Source organism: Rhinolophus sinicus, linkage group LG01, assembly GCF_036562045.2.
Source record: "Rhinolophus sinicus isolate RSC01 linkage group LG01, ASM3656204v1, whole genome shotgun sequence".
Taxonomy (NCBI): Eukaryota; Metazoa; Chordata; class Mammalia; order Chiroptera; family Rhinolophidae; genus Rhinolophus; species Rhinolophus sinicus.
The window spans coordinates 78812740-78832083 of record NC_133751.1 but is presented as its reverse complement, the minus strand read 5'-3'; the positions used below and the strand labels follow the sequence as shown (position 1 = coordinate 78832083).

Sequence of the window (19344 nt, the reverse complement as noted above, 5' to 3'; positions counted from 1 at the left end):
GCATGCCCAAATGTAGAATTTCATTTTGAAGAAAGTGGTGGATGAACACACTGTGTGACACTTTAAATTGTACACATTATTGTCAGATGACACCCCTATAGTCCAACAACAATAATCTGCATTTGGTATTGTATACAGGAACAGAACATTCTCCCACCTAAATAGCCTTTTGAAGTTCATAAGAGCTAGCCGTGGGTTAGGGAGGAAGTACTAGGATTTGTATATCTGTGACACATAAATATACACACACAAGCACTCTCGAAATACCATGAGAACCTAGGATATTGCTGGGATCTATTAGATAAGATCATACTCTCTTGCGTAAGAAAGATCCTAATTTCACCCACTTTTAGGAGTGGTTGTGTGTGTGTTTTTTTTGTGTGTGTTTTTTTAAGGAGGGTGAAGCTCACAGTGGCCCATACGGGGATTGAACTGGCAACCTTGGTGTTATTTGCACCATGCTCTAACCAACTGAGCTACCCTTCACCCACTTTTAACAGGAATGATTAGAACGCATTTTGTTTTCCATAATCAATTTTCCAAATCATTCCCTTGCATTAGGTAGCACCAATAAAACCAGAAGTATTTGGGTTGCAACAACTTTCCATGGCAAATGCTGATGGGCTGGGAGTTGCCCAATTTGAGACAGAATCAGGATGCTTTCTTGTTAGTTTGGCAGCCAATCCAAGGTTTCAGAGTCAGAATGGAATGCATTGAGCACATGAATTTATCCATTCTGAAGCTAAATATCTTGCCAAGGAAGGTTGGCCAAAGGTTTAAATCAAAATTAAATAAATTAGAAACTTTGCATATGGTATTAGGTTGGTGCAAAAGTAATGATGGTTTTTGCATTTATTTTCAACCTTTTGAAACCACAGTTACCTTTGCACCAACCTAATGTAATAATGGGAATTTAGAATAAGCCCCTGAATTACTATTCTGTATTTTTGTAAGTACAGAGCACAGCTCAAAAAGAAAATTGTGACTGTCTTCATATATCCCCTAAATTGTAAAATTTCACTAACCAGGTAACTATATCCTCAGCGTCTTAACTCCCAGCATTACTTATTTTTCATCTTTTCTCTTATTTTCCAAAATTCAGCAAGCTTTTGTGCTTTCGTATTGATTTCCATTTCTCTATTCTCTGCTACTTTTGTTCTATGTTTTATTAAAAAAAAAAGTTTAGAGCGTCTTCATGTGATTTTATTTATTGATTTTTTTAAAGTTAGATTTTTATTTTCCTATCCACAAATTTAGTATACTTGCTTTGGTTTTTTTATTCCTATTTCTATTCATTATCATTACTTATTCACTAATCAATAATTATTCTCCCAGTGTTACTTGTATGTTGTTTCACATATGTTTAAATTTCTCATCATACCAGGGGATTGTTGCTTTGGTACCTTTATATACTTATGTATCACACCCATATTATTCTCATAGCAAAGTTTTAGTAATGAAATAAAACACACTTGAAAATACATTAAAGCAGATTTAAAATCATTAACTAGATGTGGAACATAGAACTGTCTTTCACAGAATTTTCCTTTGAAGAAAAAAAATAATAGATGAAATATCTCTCAGAATCAGATGAAATTTCTCTCAGAATCAGATATTAAGGACCATGCCCAAATCTATATTGTTTTCTTTCGGTAGGGATACTAAGATATGATTAAAGGATTTGTGGTGGAAATGCAGAGCTACTACTGGATCAAATAAAATTTTGATGCTGCTAACATTTTCATCTCCCCAGACCTTTAGTGATAGTGAAGGTTTCTTTCCTAATAAATTGGTAGGTGCACCTATTACACTTTTTGGATGTCAGCCATGTATAAATTATAAATGTAAATTTAGGTGATTGGCCTAGACCAGGGGTGTCCAAACTGTTTTCAACGTTTTTCACCAAGGGCCATATGTGGTAAAATACACAAACAACCGGGCCACTCACTCGAGGTGAAGTACGTATCACCTCGATTGCCTCACCTGGTTTATTTAAGTAAACTAAATATAGTTTTGGAATTTGCTGCGGGCCAATTAACAATGGATCATGGGCCGCAGTTGGCCCGCGGGCCGCAGTTTGGACACCCCTGGCCTAGACTGTAATTCCTGGACCACAGAAGGATTCATTTTGTTTCACATCCCTAGTGTCTAGTACATTGCTTGGCACATGGTCAGCACCCAACAAATATATGTTGGGTGACTAACTGATGAACTGAATTAGTTAAGCAATCACTTAAGCATTAAGGGGTGATCTAATTTGAAATTAGGAGAGGAGAGAGGAGATCAGTTGATTAATAACAATAGACTAGGCATGACGAGGTAGATTCTTGGAGGAGGCACCCATGCTAGCACGTAACATAGTAACAGATGGACTGCAGAGGCTGGATGAGGAAGCAAAGTGAAAATCAGACGTAAAATGCTGAGAACCTGCCACAAATGTAAATGAGAAATTGAAAGGAGGAAAGACAATAAGCTTTTTTTCAGGCATGTCAAGTTTATGGTAGTTTAAAATGGAGAGCTGCTCAGGCAGTTGGATAAATTAGAGTTTGGTTAAGAAGTTAGAATTAGAATTAATTATTCAAATAAGAATTTCTTCGACAGAATAAAAATAATTTTTAAGGTCTCTTATTTGGATTCCTATCAAAATTTTGCAGCAAAACAACAAAGCGATATTATGTAATCATTTTGTTATAAGAGAGTATATATAGACATATATACATATAATCTTCATGAAATTAATGTTAAATAAAATCTACTGAAAGGTTAAAAAAAAAAAGGTGATTCGTAAGAGGAGGCACACTCAAGGACCGTGGAAGGGCTAGGGTTTCTCAAGTTGGGAGAGGGAAAGAAAGTAGGCAGGATTCTCTTTTAAGAAATTCCATTCTTTTCCATTCCCTTTTCAAAATAATGTAACAATAGCAAAGCTTTCTGGAATAAACTATTCCAATAAAACACTTTTTGATAAAATCTAAAGTAAATGTAAATATTTATTATGTTTCAAAGAAAGATTTATTTTACAAGGGTTAAAAATCGAACTTGCTATATAATACAACAGAATACTTCCACTAACATCAAACGTCTCAAGGCAGAATATAAAATATGTAAATATGTTTTTACCTGGCTGTGTCTGTGGGACTCTTGGACGTGGAGATGTTTTTGGTTTGGGCGGAGTGCGTGCTATCTGCTTGGGAGCTAAAAGAAAGGATATAAGGTTTGGAGCCCTTGAGCTCTTTCAGAATCACAGTACTTAAGTCGCTAGTCTTTCAAAGATGATTGTTGAGTGACTGAAGACCGAAATACACAGCAATTAATGCAATTACAGCTCCCAACAAGCTACAACATATAGGAAGATAATTTTCATATTTTCTTACAACAGAAAACTAAACAAAACAAGAAGGCATCATTAAATGATATCCAAGATATTCAGCTGGCAAATGAAACTTGGAATTCCCAAAATATCTATTTCAAATACTTTTTAAATAGGTTCAAAATAAATTTCATAATAACAATAATTCATCTTTATTACAAATTCACACCATTTTATCATATTATCCCAGTATATTTTTAAGTGTAAATAGACACAATTTCTCCTCAAAACAGTTAGCATGTTACATTCCAAATACACCTAGAGAATGAAAGCATTTTAACAGCAAGTACTGATGGGAAAAAAACTAATCTTATTAAATAAAACGTGATTTTTATTGATCATATTAAAGGAAAAAAATTGAGCAGAAATTGAAAGCATAGATAACTGAAGAAACTTGTCCTTTTGCTGGGAAATTCCCCAAAAAACCAGTTGTTTCTTCATCAAGAAAATTAAACGTACATCCTGCTGGAGAAAAGGAATTACCAAATGCAAGTTTGTAGCTTGTGGAAACACCTCATTCGGCCGGACTAGTGTTTGCGATAAGAGAGATAGTAAGAAACGAAATGTTTTTCAAGGTCACCGAGTTTCAGGCACCTTAAGGAAAGATTTCTGAAAATAAGAGTTATTAGATACTAGAAGTTTCTAAAGAGTCTGCAGAGACTTCCTCCTGATACTAAATGAAAATATATGAGGCATGCAACGGTTTCAGTTGAATCTTCTCACCTGTGGAGAGATGAACACCCAGATATGCTGGAGGTTACCCTGGTTTAGGAGCCTGGGACCTGGAGATTTGGAACTCCCTTTGCCAATCACTGGGTCCACAGTCTCAGGTTCTCCATCAAAAGTTACAGGGTTTTTAAGAGCCCTTCCAATCCTAAAATTCTCTGATTCTAGAGTTTCTTTCAGTCTAAGGATTTGGTGATTCTCAACTTCCTTGCTCACTGAGGTTCCTGCTGATAGGCTATTTGTTTCCCTGGGAACAGGAAAGACTCTTTGCAGGTAAAGGCATGTCAGGAGGCAACTCCATCAAAATGATTCAGAAAGAGACAGGAATCACTAACAGTGCTCACAATGAAACATTTCCACAACATTAATTATTATAGCTATTAAAAAAGAATAAACTGAGAACGTTAAAGATAACTGACACAGATTTAGTTAATTCAGTCAATTTTGGAATTTTGGTAAAAATTCAACTGCAGTGTTTAATAGGCCATATTTAGCAGGCTATTTCAGAGGTAAATGAGTACACTTAATATTCATATTTCCCTTGGAAGTAGAGCCATATAAAAGAAGTTCAATGGCACTCAAAACACCAGTTTGGGCTTGTTTACGATAAGCTCCTATTCCAAGAGAGCCTATAGATATAGAGGGGATTTTTCCTTACAAGAAGAAGCACATTTAGTTATCCATGTTGATGCTTTGTTTTCCTTCATTTCAAATGCCACCATCATGACTTGCCAAAGTAACTGGTTTGATTTCAGTTTCTCTTATTTGTATGCAGTGAAATGGACAAAGCACTGCGGAAGGAATGAAAAGGCATAAAGGACCAGAATAATGACAAGGTGACTGGCCAGTTATACCTTTTCATGTGGATTGCACAGTGAAGCCTGTGTCTGTTCATCTCAAAGATAAATTAGATACCTTAAAATGCTTTTTACATGACCACAGAACTTATAAACCTAGTTGAGATGAAAAGTGTTTAAAATTAGGATATACACTTATATTTTAAATGGGATGTACATGTTTGTCCCCAGAAACATTACTATTTCCTATGTTAAACAGTTGCACAGTAGCTGAGAGGTGTTTTCCAGCCATATCCTAAAGAATATTCACAGCAACGCCACATGACTGGCTACAGATGATGGATAGAAGGAGAGATGGGGTGTCAAAGACTGAGCAGAGCGATTAAGTTGGGGCTTCTGAAGTCAAATATTGCCCATATTGTCCTTCCATTTCTTATATTTTGTAAACACTCACCTGATATATGAAATACAAAATAATGTGTTTACCCTGTTTGGTCTGAGGCTCATCTGGGCTGGGTAGGATTATAGTTTCGGAAGACAAAAGTGGTGTTTCTAAGGTAATTGAAGGAGAATACCCAGGGTTACCACAGTGCTTCACACACCTTCAGTACAGATGGTACTGAATGGTAACAAGCAGATCTTTAAAACAATAAAGAAAATTGCAAGTCTGCAGCATACTAGCATGCCTCCTTCTTCATGATGCATTCAGTTTTAAAAATGCGTAGAGATGCCAGGTTACAAAATACTTTCAAAGTAAGCAATACCCTTACTTTTTAAATCCTCACTCCACACTGGTACCTCCCCAACAATGCCAGAAAGGTATATTCAATAGAAACCATAAAGGGAAAAACAAAGTAATAAAAAAATGTTAAAGCATAAGCCATTCAAGAAACATTGAATTTCACTTAAATAATGAAGAAAAAAAAATCAAACATGTAAGTGAATGTGATGGAATGAATGTTAATAGAAAGTATGATGCTAGGGCGGAAACTATGAATGGATCATTACACAAAAAATATTATCTGAAATATTCAAAACGACATCAAGCTGGCAGAATATAGGTCATGAAAAAGATGCTTTAGATTCAACAGTTGTGCTGACTTAAGTAGAGAAAGAGACCAGGTCTAGGTATAAAACTGAATGGGAGAAGTGACTTCTTGGACAATGGTTATGAATAGAAGCACCTAGAAAGAAAATTAACTGCCATGACAAAGAATGACGTTGCAACATGAAATCACAATGGAAGAGAACCTGCGGTTCTCAGATGCTGATGACAATGAGGATGAAAGCTGCTGAGGTGTGTCATTACCTAGAGTGGCCTCAGGTGCTTCAGACACATTGGTAATAGATTCCACAACTGTATCAAAACAAAGGAGAACAATTTAAAAAATTGTAAGATGTTAAGCTACAGCCAAGTGTTTCTTTAACACCAACACACTTAATTCTCTTAAGAATTTGCATCATATTTTTACAGATAAGACAATGGATTTTCACAAGAAAAAAAGAGAACCAAGAGGGAAATCCTATTCTATAATACTAACCCTCCAACTAACATTTATGTTTTCACTGTCATTAACTGGCTGTCAACTGTTATATCTCAAGATATAGACCCTGCAGAAAAACTGAAATTTATTTCTGTATTCAGAGAGTCAATTATCATTTTAAGAATCCAAGAATTTTGGAAGCTATAGCTCTTCAAATCTATTCAATTGTAGAACAAGCACCGGAGCTTGAACTTTCATGTTCCATGGACCTAATACACATGAATTAAAAATTTGTTTAATAAATGAATCAAAGCATGAAAACCTTTACCACCTTCCGTCTTTGGCTCCTCCGGCCTGAGAGGTGCTTTGGCAGTGGGATATACATAATCTGTTTCAGTTGATGCTAGGGAGGAAACAGGGCATGTCTGGTTAGTGGTGGGCAGCCCATAGCACTCTGCAACGGAACACTGTTTAATTTGAAAACAAAGATGAATTATTTGAAGTAGATATATTTGTGAGAGTAAGTAACATTTAGAGGGATTTTGAAGATGATGGCAGAAATGAAGGCAGGACATAAAGGCAGTGTGCTGTGTAGAAACACACACACACACAGACACACATACTCTCTCTCTCTCTCTAACTGGTAAGGTCTACAGTAATTTCTCTCTGGACCAAAGCAGATCATTTCACTTCCTTACATTTTTAAAGGATTCTAGTGAGAAAAAGACATGGAGTGAGTCCTTGGAAAGCATGGGAATGAATTCTAAAAATGAAACCTAGGATGTGCGTATTCATATTGCAAGAGTGATCAGAATGTTAAAATACTAAAATTTGCATCCAGAGTGAGAGAAAACTAAATAAGGAAATTGCAAAACTTGAATAGCAATACAGCAGACACCAGCACAGTGTTCTGTGTTTAATATTTGACTCTCAAGATGCACTGGATGAGCACAGACAAGACGTGAGGAGCTATGAAATGTCACGAAGCATGAGGACATTCAAAGATGACTTCTGCAATAAGATGGAAAAGCGCATATACCTGACTTCCCATTAGGAAACATTTTTACCTATAGCTTCTTTGGATGACTCAGTGCTAAATGTAACAGATTCCAGGATGTCAGAAACTAGCAAAAAACACACAAAATGATATAATTGATCAAGGATGGGTTGTTGTGAGCACGGAATGAATGAATACAAACTAAGTATTTAGAAAAGTGCCTTGTAACCAATATAATATTATTATCAGCACTAAGAGCAGCTCTAATAACTGAATTTGAACTCACAATTTTATAAGTGTGGTAGGTTACCAATAACAATCATACTTTGTACTGTCAACATAAGCACCACAATGCATTTAGCTAATTAAAAGATGCACAAAGGAGATAAAAAGAAATTATAATCCTATGCTAGAAAAAACAAGATCCAATGTTTCAAAATAAATGTCAGGGTGTAGCAACAGTATTGTAAGAATGATTTAAAATTTTTGTTTAGGGAATGTAGTCAATATAATATTGTAACAGCTATACTCGTATATGACATCAGAGGGGTAGTAGACGTGGAGGGGTTATCACTTTGTGAGGGGTATAAATGCTCTAATCATTATGTTGTTTTGTACTCCTGAAACTAATATAAAAAATCAAATTAAATTAAAAAAAAATTTGTTTTCAGTTTTTAAGGGCAGTATGTGCCCTTAAAATTATAGCAAAGGTGAAGCTTTGCTATCTACTGAAACAAGAACTTTCTCCTTCATTGATGGTCACAATTGAACTAGCATTTTTTTCACATGGCAGAGCACACACCGAACTTACTTACTAAAGAGTACCACAAGTTTGTAACTGTTAGTAAAAAATAAGGATAAAAAATAAAACCAGTTTTCGATGGTTTTGTTGACTTATCAGATACATGATTATTACCTAAAATGATACAGCATAAACACAGTGAAATGAAGATAAGATTTTCTATACTGTTGAGTAATACAATATAAATATAATGTAAAGCTAATGTAACACACATCTGAAATCATGGAAAGAGCATTGTACTATATGTTATGAAATGTGTATCCTTTTGCATGTTTTATATTTGAAAACACAACACTTGGAGTTTGTCATCTAAAGCTCACCATGTACCCAGATAGATAAAATGATCTATTTACCAGGTTGACTTTGCGTCATTTCTAGGCTTGGTGATGTCACTGGTCTCAAAATAAGAGTTTGCAGTTCAGTGGGAGCTGAAAGAAGAGGGTCTAAATTGTCAATCATGTATGATTTATTTCATAGGTTTTCGACAAAGGTAGCAATGATTTGAAATACACAGACCCTCAAAATTGCAAGATTATGGAGAGCCATGCAGAGTATGCATTATTTAAAGCAACAATTGGCAGACTATGGCCCTCCCAAACGCAGCCCTCTACCTGGCCTGTGAGCTAAGAATGGTTTTTACATTTTTAAATGATAGGCAAAAAACTTAAAAGAAGAGTAATATTTCATGACATGTGAAAATGGTATGAAAGTCAAATAAAGTTTTATTGGAACACAACACCACCCTCAAACTAAGGTGATTGAAAGCATATTACATATCATTTACATATTGGCTTGGTTGACTTCAGGCTACAATTGCAGAATTGAGTAGTTGTGACAGAATAGCCTACAAAGTCTAAAATATTCACTATCTAACTCTTCACATAAAACAATTTTGCTGACCCCTGATCTTAAGCATCCTTCTAGAAAAAGTAAAAGCCTATTTGAAAAAAACTAGGTTCTCCTTGATTGTGTCTGAACCTGAATTCTCACAAGGGCTTTTAAGAGCTTCCTACAATTGATTTCATGATAGTATCTTAACAAAATGCTCAGTATCATCTAGGAATGTTTGGTTCTATATTCTAGTTCAACTACCCTCTCGGGTACCCTTAGTAGAAGTCGAGTCTTTTTCTTTTATTTTTGCTGTTCCTTCCATCTACTAATTCATATCCTAAACTTATTTCAAAGCCCAACTATTTCCTAACAGCCCATATAGATCCTTCTCTCCTTTAAATATTTAAATATTTTTCTTTCTGTATTTTAACTATTCAAACGAGTTGCTTTTGTATAAGCAAATTATATTGTATGTAAGAAAAACTTGAGAACAGATTCCCTTCACACACAATTATATTGTCATCTGTCCAAAAGGTAAAACATGCCCTCACTTTTGATGTCCACCTGTACTCAGCACTCCACCCAAACCCACTCAACTGCTAATATGGTGCTGGGAATACAGAAGGCAAGGAAATGTTATTTACATAAACCAAAGAAGTAGCACTTTTAAAAAAGAGATGAATGAAATGGAGTGATAAGAGAATTGAATATGATACATCTTTTGTCAAGAGACAATCCTTACGCAGGGCACATGATGAATTTGGCTACTGCATAGATCGCCCCAAACCATGAGACTTCTGGTCAACCCTGCAGTTGTAGAAATGCTAACCACTATTTGTGCCTTTCTCTTAGAGGGCATAGAGGTGAGAAGTGCACATTAACAAGCCACATCTTTGTCACTCCTGGAGTCCAACTGCAACGGGCTGGAAGAATTCTTTAAACCAGAAACCATAGATTTTCTTGGTTTCAACAGAGAAGCTTCAGGAAGGTTCAAGTTTGGGAGGAAAGTGGGTTTTTGTTCTCCATAGTTTTGAAACTAAAGAAAGAAAATCTTGGGTTGCTATGGTCTAGAAACCATCAATAGCATTGTACACGGACCTGTTTTCTAAAACTTATTAGATTTTCTTGATTTTGTTTTCAAAGTTTGAAAAATTTTACTATACTAACATAATTTATCCCTTATCATCACTGAGGGTCCTTTAGAGGCCAAAATAATATACAAAATGTATTTATTAATTAAAGGAGTAAATATTAATATACATAATTAGATACTCAGAGAGATTCTTAATAAAGATTAAGGACCATTGCTAAACTGTGGTGGAGAATAAGGTATAGTCAAGTTCATTAATGGTTGGGGAGCCTATAACTTATATTTACTAGGATTGGCATTTCTAGGAAGCAACTTTCTTTTCATAATTTAATACAACATGATTCCATGTTACAACAGGAGGAGAGTACTGAGAATATCACACAGATCTTACAGAGAGTAAAGTTGCTCAGAGAAAGTTCATGGTACTTAATTGTCATTGTTTTATAGATCTAAATACCAAATAGAAGGGAAGCAATTTGGACTTCAGAATCTTCAATGAATCACATAATGAAATTTTAAAAGGGGTTTCGTGCCACATAGATTTTCTCAACTGGATCTAGGGACATCTATTAAAAACAATAGGTAACATGAATGGATCTTGAGATTATCATGCTAAGTGAAATAAGTCAGACAGAAAAAAATCAAGAACCATATGACTTCACTCATATGTGGGATATAAAACTGACAGCAGCAAACAAAGAAACAAAAACCCATAGACACAGAAAACAGTTTAGTGGTTAACCAGAGGGTAATAGGGGAGGAGGGATGGTAGGAGACGTTTCCCTCTTCAAAATAGGGGGTCAAATATATGGTGATGGAAGGAGAACTGACTCTAGGTGGTGAACATACAATGTAATATATAGATGATGTATTATAGAATTATACACTTGAAACCTACGTAATTTTGCTAACCAATGTCATCCCAATACATTTAATAAAAAAAAAAATAGGTAACACTTGACTTAAGAATCCTGACTACTTATAAGATGAAATAAGAAATGGAATGACAATAGCAGTCTAAAGAAGCAAGAGCAATGCTGGCCATGACAGTGATGGAGTGGGTTTTAATGAGCAAGAAAGCATTTAATGTGGTCATAAAAATCATCACCTAATGTTGTTCCTGGAGCCTCAGAGCTATGAATAACAGGTTCAAAGTCTGTGGTAGGAGCTAACCAAAAGCAACAACATAAAAATGAGACAGATTAAAAACACACAGAAAGTCTTAATTTTTCTTTCAAAACATTAGTTTCAAATGACAATTTTTTAAATTTTGAATTGACAGGAAGCAAATAGTTTCCTTTTGAAGACGCAGTGAACCTGTAGCTAGGAACAATTCATTGCAGAAGGTAGTCACAAGTTTGAATTCTGTTATGTATCTTATTATGATCAACATGAGGTTTTCCTAGGTGTTTGATTTTCTGATTCTAATATGGAAGTTAAGGAAAGTCTGTTTAGGTAACATATATGAAAGCAACATGTTGCACTTCTTGGAAGTTCGAAAAATGCCTATATTTATGTAATCATAACTACAAGAAATAGATTACATGTTTAAATACAGATAGAGCAATATATAACCATGAGTGACTATCTCCATTTTGCTATAAACACATCTTTAAAGAGAGACCAAGAATATCATCCAAGAAGCAAGTTTCTAACCATACCTCACACCTTGATGCTTAGAGAATCTGAAGACTGAACTTCCCATCAGAGGCATTGTTTTGGGGCCCTATTGGTACAGGCCACTAGGGCTCATCATTAAACTATGGAATAACACATTTACCCGGTTTGGTCTGAGGTGCTTCAGGACTTGATGTAGTTTTAGGTCTGGGACGTGGACGATGGGATCGTTGTGATGTTTTAGGAGCTGAAGGAAGAAACTTTGGATTATGCTTGTGAAGGTGGTTTTGGAAATAAGGCTCCTAGATTTTCTAAAATACATTTCATTGAAATTTAAGGTATACATTTTTTAAAACTGAAATTTCTTTCCCTTATATTGTTAATTTTTTTTATCACTGAAGATTCTTGAGAGAGAAAACTCACACATAAAATTAAGTCAAGGAGTGAAGAGTCTTGTACATCTCTAACTTCATAAAAAGGTAGGGACTATAGCCAAACTGCAGGTCAAGCAATCTTAGGTTCGCACTAAGAAATTTAAATATGCTAAGAAATCCAATACTATGTCAATTGTTATGTTTATGTTTAGCTGGTCTAGAGAAGATATAGACATTACTGACTGTTTGGAACTCAGCTTTAAATGTGGGCATTATTTAGACAGAAGTACATGACAAAACTTCAAATACGGTTACATGATAGACAGATATTCTGATCTAAGTCCATGTGTAGTTTTTAAAAACAACAGGTAACTTTTTTAACAGTCTTCAATACACTTAAGAAGAAGAAAAAGTTAAAAGACAGCAAAGGATGACGAGACAGTCCTTTGAGTAGATGACAATGTGATTATAATGATGATGGAATGGGTTGACAATTAGCAGAAAAATTGATCAGAAACACAAAATATCATTACCTAATGTTGTTTTTGGAGCCTCCGTTCTAAGAGTGACAGGTTCAAAGTCTGTAGGAAGAACTGGCCAAAAATAATAATATGAGCCAAAGAAATTTAAAAAAAAATCACTTGAAGACTAATTTCAGAAGTCAATTTTTAAGCTTTAGACCCGAGAGAAAAGAGACACGGATTCTTTACAGATTTGATGACCCAGTACCAATTAATCTCATAAGACAGACATAGCACTGCACTCTGCTAAATATCACTGCTGTCAACAAGAGGTTCTCCTGGATGTTTTGATTACCTGACTCTTGCTAATGTGGAAGACTGTGATGGACAAGTTTTTTACACATTTATAAAAAAATACTTTTCTTACTCTACTGGAAAAAGCATTCTTTAGTCTACTTGCCCTTCTGTACAAGTTGAGATAAATGTCTACTATTTTTGTCTGTTTAAATAATCACAGTACAATAATGAGTTCATAAGGATCAATGCATAATGAGTGAACTGTGCTCATCAAAATTTCGAAGTGGTCCTTGATTCAGTAAAATTTAAGAAACATTATTTTAAACACTGTCATGAAAGTAGAGTCAGCCTACACTATCATATAAGCCTATCATTTAAACTTTTAAGACATTTTGAATTTTGATAATTAACTGAAAACTTCATTCACTGAAAACATGGTATTTCCATAATTAATTAGATATAAACAGTGAAAATAAGGGATAGATGAAAATTCATGTTTGAAATGAAGCTTAAAATAGTCAATGCTGTTTAAACAAATGCACGTGATCACATGACACAATTTTGAGCAGTTACATGGCAGTTTGATGTCCTGAAATTAGTTTATGCTCAGTTCTCCCTAATTCAAAAGATAACTTGACATAGAGCTTAGCATAATATCAAGATAAATATTGTAATGGAATGACAACAGAGGATGTTGAAATAGTTTTAAGAGACAGGAAAATCTGTAGCTACAACAATGGGTAGGAAAAGCACTATTGGAAGGACACACATTCTCATTACCCACGATTTCTGGAACTTCAGTTCTAGGAGTACCAGGCTCAAGATCTGTTGTAGGAACTGATCAAAAGCAATGAAATAAACATGTGTGAAAAACCAGCAAATTAAATCTTACCAGTACACTATTGCTTCAATAGGTGTAAACAATTTACTTTTTTTTTTTTTTTAATTAAATACTGTTATTTAAAGATTTGGTCACCCTATAGCCCGGTAAATGTTCTTTTATGAGGCAGTCACAGCCTACACAATGGGTTAGTATCTCAATAAAGGCAAAACGAGATTCTCCTGGGTGTCTAAGTACCTCATCCCAACTATTAATAGAAAACTGCCCTAGGAAACGTATTTCAACATTTTACCAAATATATATATATACTTATGTAACCGTTCTGGCAATTGTTGGCTTCTCTGTGGAAGCTTTAAGAAAATAGCATGTCTAAATAAGCATGGATACAAAAATAGCTTTTATGTTTGAAAGGAGGCATAGCCAATAATAAAGCAAAGTGAACCATGTTTAAGGCAAAGGCACTCAACAGATTGGGGTAAGGAACATCTGCCCCATGTGTGGGGCCCTGTAGAGCAGTTCTGTGATCACAAAAATATGCTATCCTACATAGGTAAGACCCCTGATGCTCCTAGGGTCAGATCCAAACTGCTGAGTCATACATTGAAGGATTTTAATTGCTCTTATGGACCCTTCCAAACAGCACCGTCATCACCGCTTAGAAGCAGGACTTCCCTTGTTCCAGAAGCACGTGCCCTCTGGTTGGCTTCTAGACCCCCTTTCTTTCTGCCTCTGTTTATTTCCATGATTTTAAGACCCAACTTCTTTCCAACTCCTGATTCCCATCCTTCACAAACTTCTCTCTCTCTAAGCTCATAGATGTTTATAGCCCCTGCAAAAAACAAGCTCAATTTGCATAGACACACAACTTTGCTTCAATCTTGGAATGTTTCATATGGGGGCAGGTTTTGACTTTGAGTATACTACAGACGGAGAAGTGAAAACAAACTGCCTATTTTTGTGATAGTCTCACAGCTGTTGATGTGGCTATAAGGGCATGGAAAGCATTTAATGCTTGTTTCTTGAATTAAAAGGGTTTGGTCCTATTTAAGACATTTTGTCTTTAAGAGAAGAACATAATGGAATAAGAAAACACATAATGGAATTAGAAAACATAACTAAAATGCATATTAAAAAAGAAGATCTTTACGCAGAAAGCATAAGGAATTCAGCTGCCACACTGATCTCCCCCGACCATGACTTCTTTTGCTAATTCAACAGTGTGAAGAGCCCCACATCATCTTGTGCCTTCACCCACACAGAGCGCTCACACAGGCTATCACTCCCATCATGAGCACCAATCCCCGAGTCTGAAAATCTGCCAGGACTCAGTGTCTTAACCAGAAACCCACATTTACCCAGTTTGGTTTGAGGTGCCTCTGTAGTTGGTGTGGTTTTAGGTTTGGGACGTGGACGACGGGTCCGTTTTGATGTTTTGGGAGCTGAAGAAAGAAAATCTTCAGTTACTACATAGTCTGTAGTTCAGAAGCTATGGATAGTATGACATGTATCTCTAGATTTTCTAAAACTTACTAGATTTCCTTTTATTTTAGGAAATGTGTCATTTCAACTTTTTAATTTGTAAACTTTCACCCTTATTATAATAGTATGTCTTTCTTTACAATTGAAATTTCATTGGGGATGAGTCATATATAAAATTATTAATTCAAGAAGTGACGGATCATTCGTAGGACTCATCTATTGCATAAGGGTAAGAATAACTGCTAAAATATTATGGATGTGGTTAGAGGCACATACAAACTTGTTGACAGCTTACTAAAATTAGTCCACATAATTAACTAAAATGTCAATCAAAGAACAAAAATATCACATAGATAATTTTTTTAAAAAAGTAGACCTTTAGATCCACAAAGACAGTCTCTGACGCCGTAATAATCATTAGAGTCAAGGGAATTGCCTTTTAAATCCAGCTTTAACAAAACATTGGTTAAAAAACGTACAAGATGAAAAAACAATGTCAGATGGTTACATGTGTAACAGATGACTTAAATTAGGTTCATGCGTTGCTCTCTTAAAAACAAGGGGTAGCTTGTTTTAAGAGTCAGAATCTTTAATAATTTTAGGATGAAGAATATAATGGAGTGACAACAGAGGATGGTCATGTAACCTTATGAAACAAAAGAACCTGTAGTTATGGTCGATGGAATGAGTTTAACAATGAGAAAGAAAAGCACTTATAGAGGATCACAATTTGTTATTACCTTGTGTTGTCACCCAAGCCTCGGTTATGAATGTAACAGGTTCAAAATCTGCAGTAGGAACTGACCAAAAGTATTAAAAATAAACCAAATGATTGTTTTAAATGAAAGAAAACTGAAACATTTACTTCAAAATGAATCTTACTATTAGTACAGTATAGTTTCAAGAATTATATAGAAACTTTTGAAAACTGTTACACTAGAAACGTAAACAGCTGATTTCCTAAAATTTGGCCATACCTAAGTCTGGCACTTATTTCCTTATTCCTCCATCTTCGATTATCTGATTCTAACTAGTAAGTCAAAGTGGGAGGTGTGGGTATAGCTGAGAACTTATCTTTGAAAAGAGACTGAGGCCTCAGTATGCTGAATCAGATAGGGTATACCTCCATTTTAACCAAAGAAAGAGCATTCCTTCCTTCATGTGCAAAGAGCTTGCTGATGTCTAATGGATCAGAGCTCAACTGCTCCATCAGGTACCTAAGCATTGCCACCACAGGAGTCCATGGACTGATATAGACCCAGAAAATCTCTGACTAACCTCCTTGAAGTCAGACATTCTCTATACTAGTATTGCAGTTCGACTTTTTCCTCTGGTGAGTCTCTATTTTTATCCAGTCTTTCTGATTTTATTCCTCCCCATTTTCCCACTTATCCATGTACTGTGGTGATTTCAAGGCTCCCACTCTTTAGGCTGCTGGGACTCTAAACCAGGAACACAGGTTTACCTGGTTTGGACTCAGGTGTTTCAGGGCGTGGTGTGGTTTTTGGTCTGAGACGTGGACGAACTGTCCGTTGTGATGGTTTGGAAGCTGAAGGAAGAAATTCTTGGGTTACTATGTAACTACATTATCTCTGGTTCTGGAAGGTACCGAAGGTGAAAACATGACTAGATTTTTTACAACTTGTTAAATATTTGCCTTTCTAGTTTGAGATTTTTGTCAAATATACTCCTTTCATATCTTCTTTTATCATAGAAAATTCTTTGAAGACAAAAATCACTTTTTAATTAAAGAAATAAAGATTAATAATTATAATCTAAGTCTCATAGGGAGGCTTGATTAAGCAACAAAAATGGTTAAGAACCATAGCTAAATTTTAATGGATAATTAAGGTCAGTTATACCAAATATGAGGTTTATAATTTAATCTTTCAATTTTTGGCACATTTTCTATAAAATGATTAAAATAAGAAGACAGTATTACCTAAATAGAAACAAAAAAATAGAAATATAGATTGCAATAAATGCAAATTAAAAAAATAGAAATATAGATTGCAATAAATGGATCCTTTTGACTCTTTGATAGCTGTTAATGGTTTTATTTGTCTAGATAAGAGGTAGCAATCCATGATATGTTTTAAAACCAGTTTTCTTACAAACACTGCTTAAATGAAACAAAGAATGACATGACACAATTTTAAATAGGTTATGTGGCAAATAAATGTCCTAAAGTAGGTTCAGGCCTGACTGATTCTATTAAAAACAGCAGGTAATTTGTTTTAACAGTTTTGATAATTTTAAGAAAAATATAAATGAATGGCTACAAAGAATGATAATATGCCACATGAAGCAAGATGAAAATCTGGGTTTTATAATTATCAGGATAAGCCTTGTTGGAAACACAGTGTATCATTACCTAATGTTGTTCCTGGGATCTCTGGTCTAAGAGTGACAGGTTCGAGGACTGTAGGAGGAACTGACCAAAAAATACAGAAACCAAAGAGATTTTAAAATATACAAAAAGTTAAAACATTTAGGTCCAAACAATCTTACTTATACATCCATCCTTCTATAGATACAAAGAAAAAGAGTAGATGATTGTTCTTTGAAGACCTGGCCAAACTACAGGCACAGTCAGTCTTAGCCTTAGCCTTTGAACTATATTGAGTATTGTAAAGAAATCAACATGAAGTTCTCCGTCTTAACTAATAGATTCTAACTGATACAGAAAACTCTGCTCTGGAAAATGTTTTTATGCATTTACCTAATGCACACTTAGAAAAGAAATTGTCTATAAAAAATCTGATCAACCTGTACTTTTATAGAAGCTGAAAATGAGTACTACTATGTTTAGGTCAACATGGTTAAATAGACAGTTTTAAGTTTGAAATAGATATGAAAATAAATCACTGAAGTAGACTATGTTGATCTTGCCAAGAAGTCAAGTATGGAAAGAGTCCAAGTTCTCTGTCCAAACCATGTCACGTAAGAGAGCAGGGTAAAGATAGTCACTCAGTCTGTAATACTCAGTGGAGCATATGTCTGGCTTAAGCCCAGAAAAAGTGGAAAGACAGGTGATCAGACCTACGCTCCTGAGTCAGGTCCTCTTTCAACTGTCCACATGGACCCTTCCAAACGCAGCATCATCAATAGCCATTTTTTGATTATCTAGATGTAGGACAGTCTGTTTTGCAGACTGGACTGTCTTTATGGCTGACCCACCCTCACCTACTCACATGTCCAGTTCTGTTGATTCACTTTTCCCTCCACTCATTCAAATCCTATAGTGGGTCCAAGGTCCAAGTCTAATCCACCTTGGTCTTTTCCTTTGCAAAGTCAATAGTTACTGTTTGCATCATGTAAACATATACGCAACTTTACTGTTTTAGAAATAAACAGGTCTCTTGCAGCTGATATATCACTCGTGGTTGCCAATATTGGTCCAGGAATATGCAAGGGACTTAAAATTTATTTACTTGAACTGAATATTTTGGCTCTGCTAAAGAAGCTTTACGAATTGAATGGAATTTAATAGTAAGAAATATACTAAATGCATATCAAAGAAGACTCTCACATAGAAATAATAAGGTATTCGGACACCCACTGTATCTCACATACTCATATTCTTGACATCTGGGCAAGGAGACAGACTATGCCTCATGATGTCACATTTAGAGAAAATAAGAGCTTGGCACTGCGTTGGGTCCCCACGAGAGTACTAGCGCTCATCCTTACACCAAGGAATCACACATTTACCCAGTTTGGTCTGAGGTACTTGAGGGCTTGGTGTGGTTTTAGGTCTGGGACGTGGACGACGGGGTCTTTTTGATGCTTTGGTAGCTGAAGAAAAAAAAAGCCTTATGTTACTTTAGGTCTTATGGCTCTTGATACTAAGGAAAGGTTTTTCTAAAATCCGTTAGATTTCCTAAAGTTCCAGGAAATTGTTCGTAGTTTACAATTTTTACTCATTTTATGCCAATGTGTCTTCTTTTTAGCATTGAGGGTACTATGGGGGCAAACTCATATCATTCAAGTAATGAAGAGCAGCACTTGTAATCAGATACTCATAGAACTTTCTCACTGGGAAAAATGATTGGGACGTAGTACTCAACTGTGGTGCAAGGGGTAAGGAAGTTAGTCAGACCAAGGAAGATCCAGTAATTTAAATTTTCCGATTTGGGTAATCCCTTATTGTCAAATAGTAACAAAACACATCGCTATTT

General features: G+C 35.3%; 1 protein-coding gene across 39 annotated transcripts in view; it reads right to left on the bottom strand.

Moving 5' to 3' along the window:
• Positions 1–19344, bottom strand: part of ABI3BP (ABI family member 3 binding protein) — a 259027-nt gene that overhangs the window by 63467 nt on the left and 176216 nt on the right. For 15 of the 39 annotated variants that reach the window (XM_074332670.1, XM_074332723.1, XM_074332649.1 and 12 more), the window contains 14 exons: positions 18878–18961; positions 17538–17597; positions 16629–16712; positions 15904–15963; positions 15040–15123; positions 13624–13680; positions 12619–12678; positions 11875–11958; positions 11203–11262; positions 8527–8601; positions 7442–7498; positions 6697–6777; positions 6200–6247; positions 3118–3192 (listed from right to left, as the gene is read on the bottom strand). In XM_074332670.1, the coding sequence (XP_074188771.1) occupies positions 3118–3192; positions 6200–6247; positions 6697–6777; positions 7442–7498; positions 8527–8601; positions 11203–11262; positions 11875–11958; positions 12619–12678; positions 13624–13680; positions 15040–15123; positions 15904–15963; positions 16629–16712; positions 17538–17597; positions 18878–18961 (969 nt within the window). The remainder of the gene's footprint in view (positions 1–3117; positions 3193–6199; positions 6248–6696; positions 6778–7441; positions 7499–8526; positions 8602–11202; positions 11263–11874; positions 11959–12618; positions 12679–13623; positions 13681–15039; positions 15124–15903; positions 15964–16628; positions 16713–17537; positions 17598–18877; positions 18962–19344) is intronic. The other 24 variants (XM_019756510.2, XM_074332730.1, XM_074332664.1 and 21 more) reach the window with 16 other exon arrangements.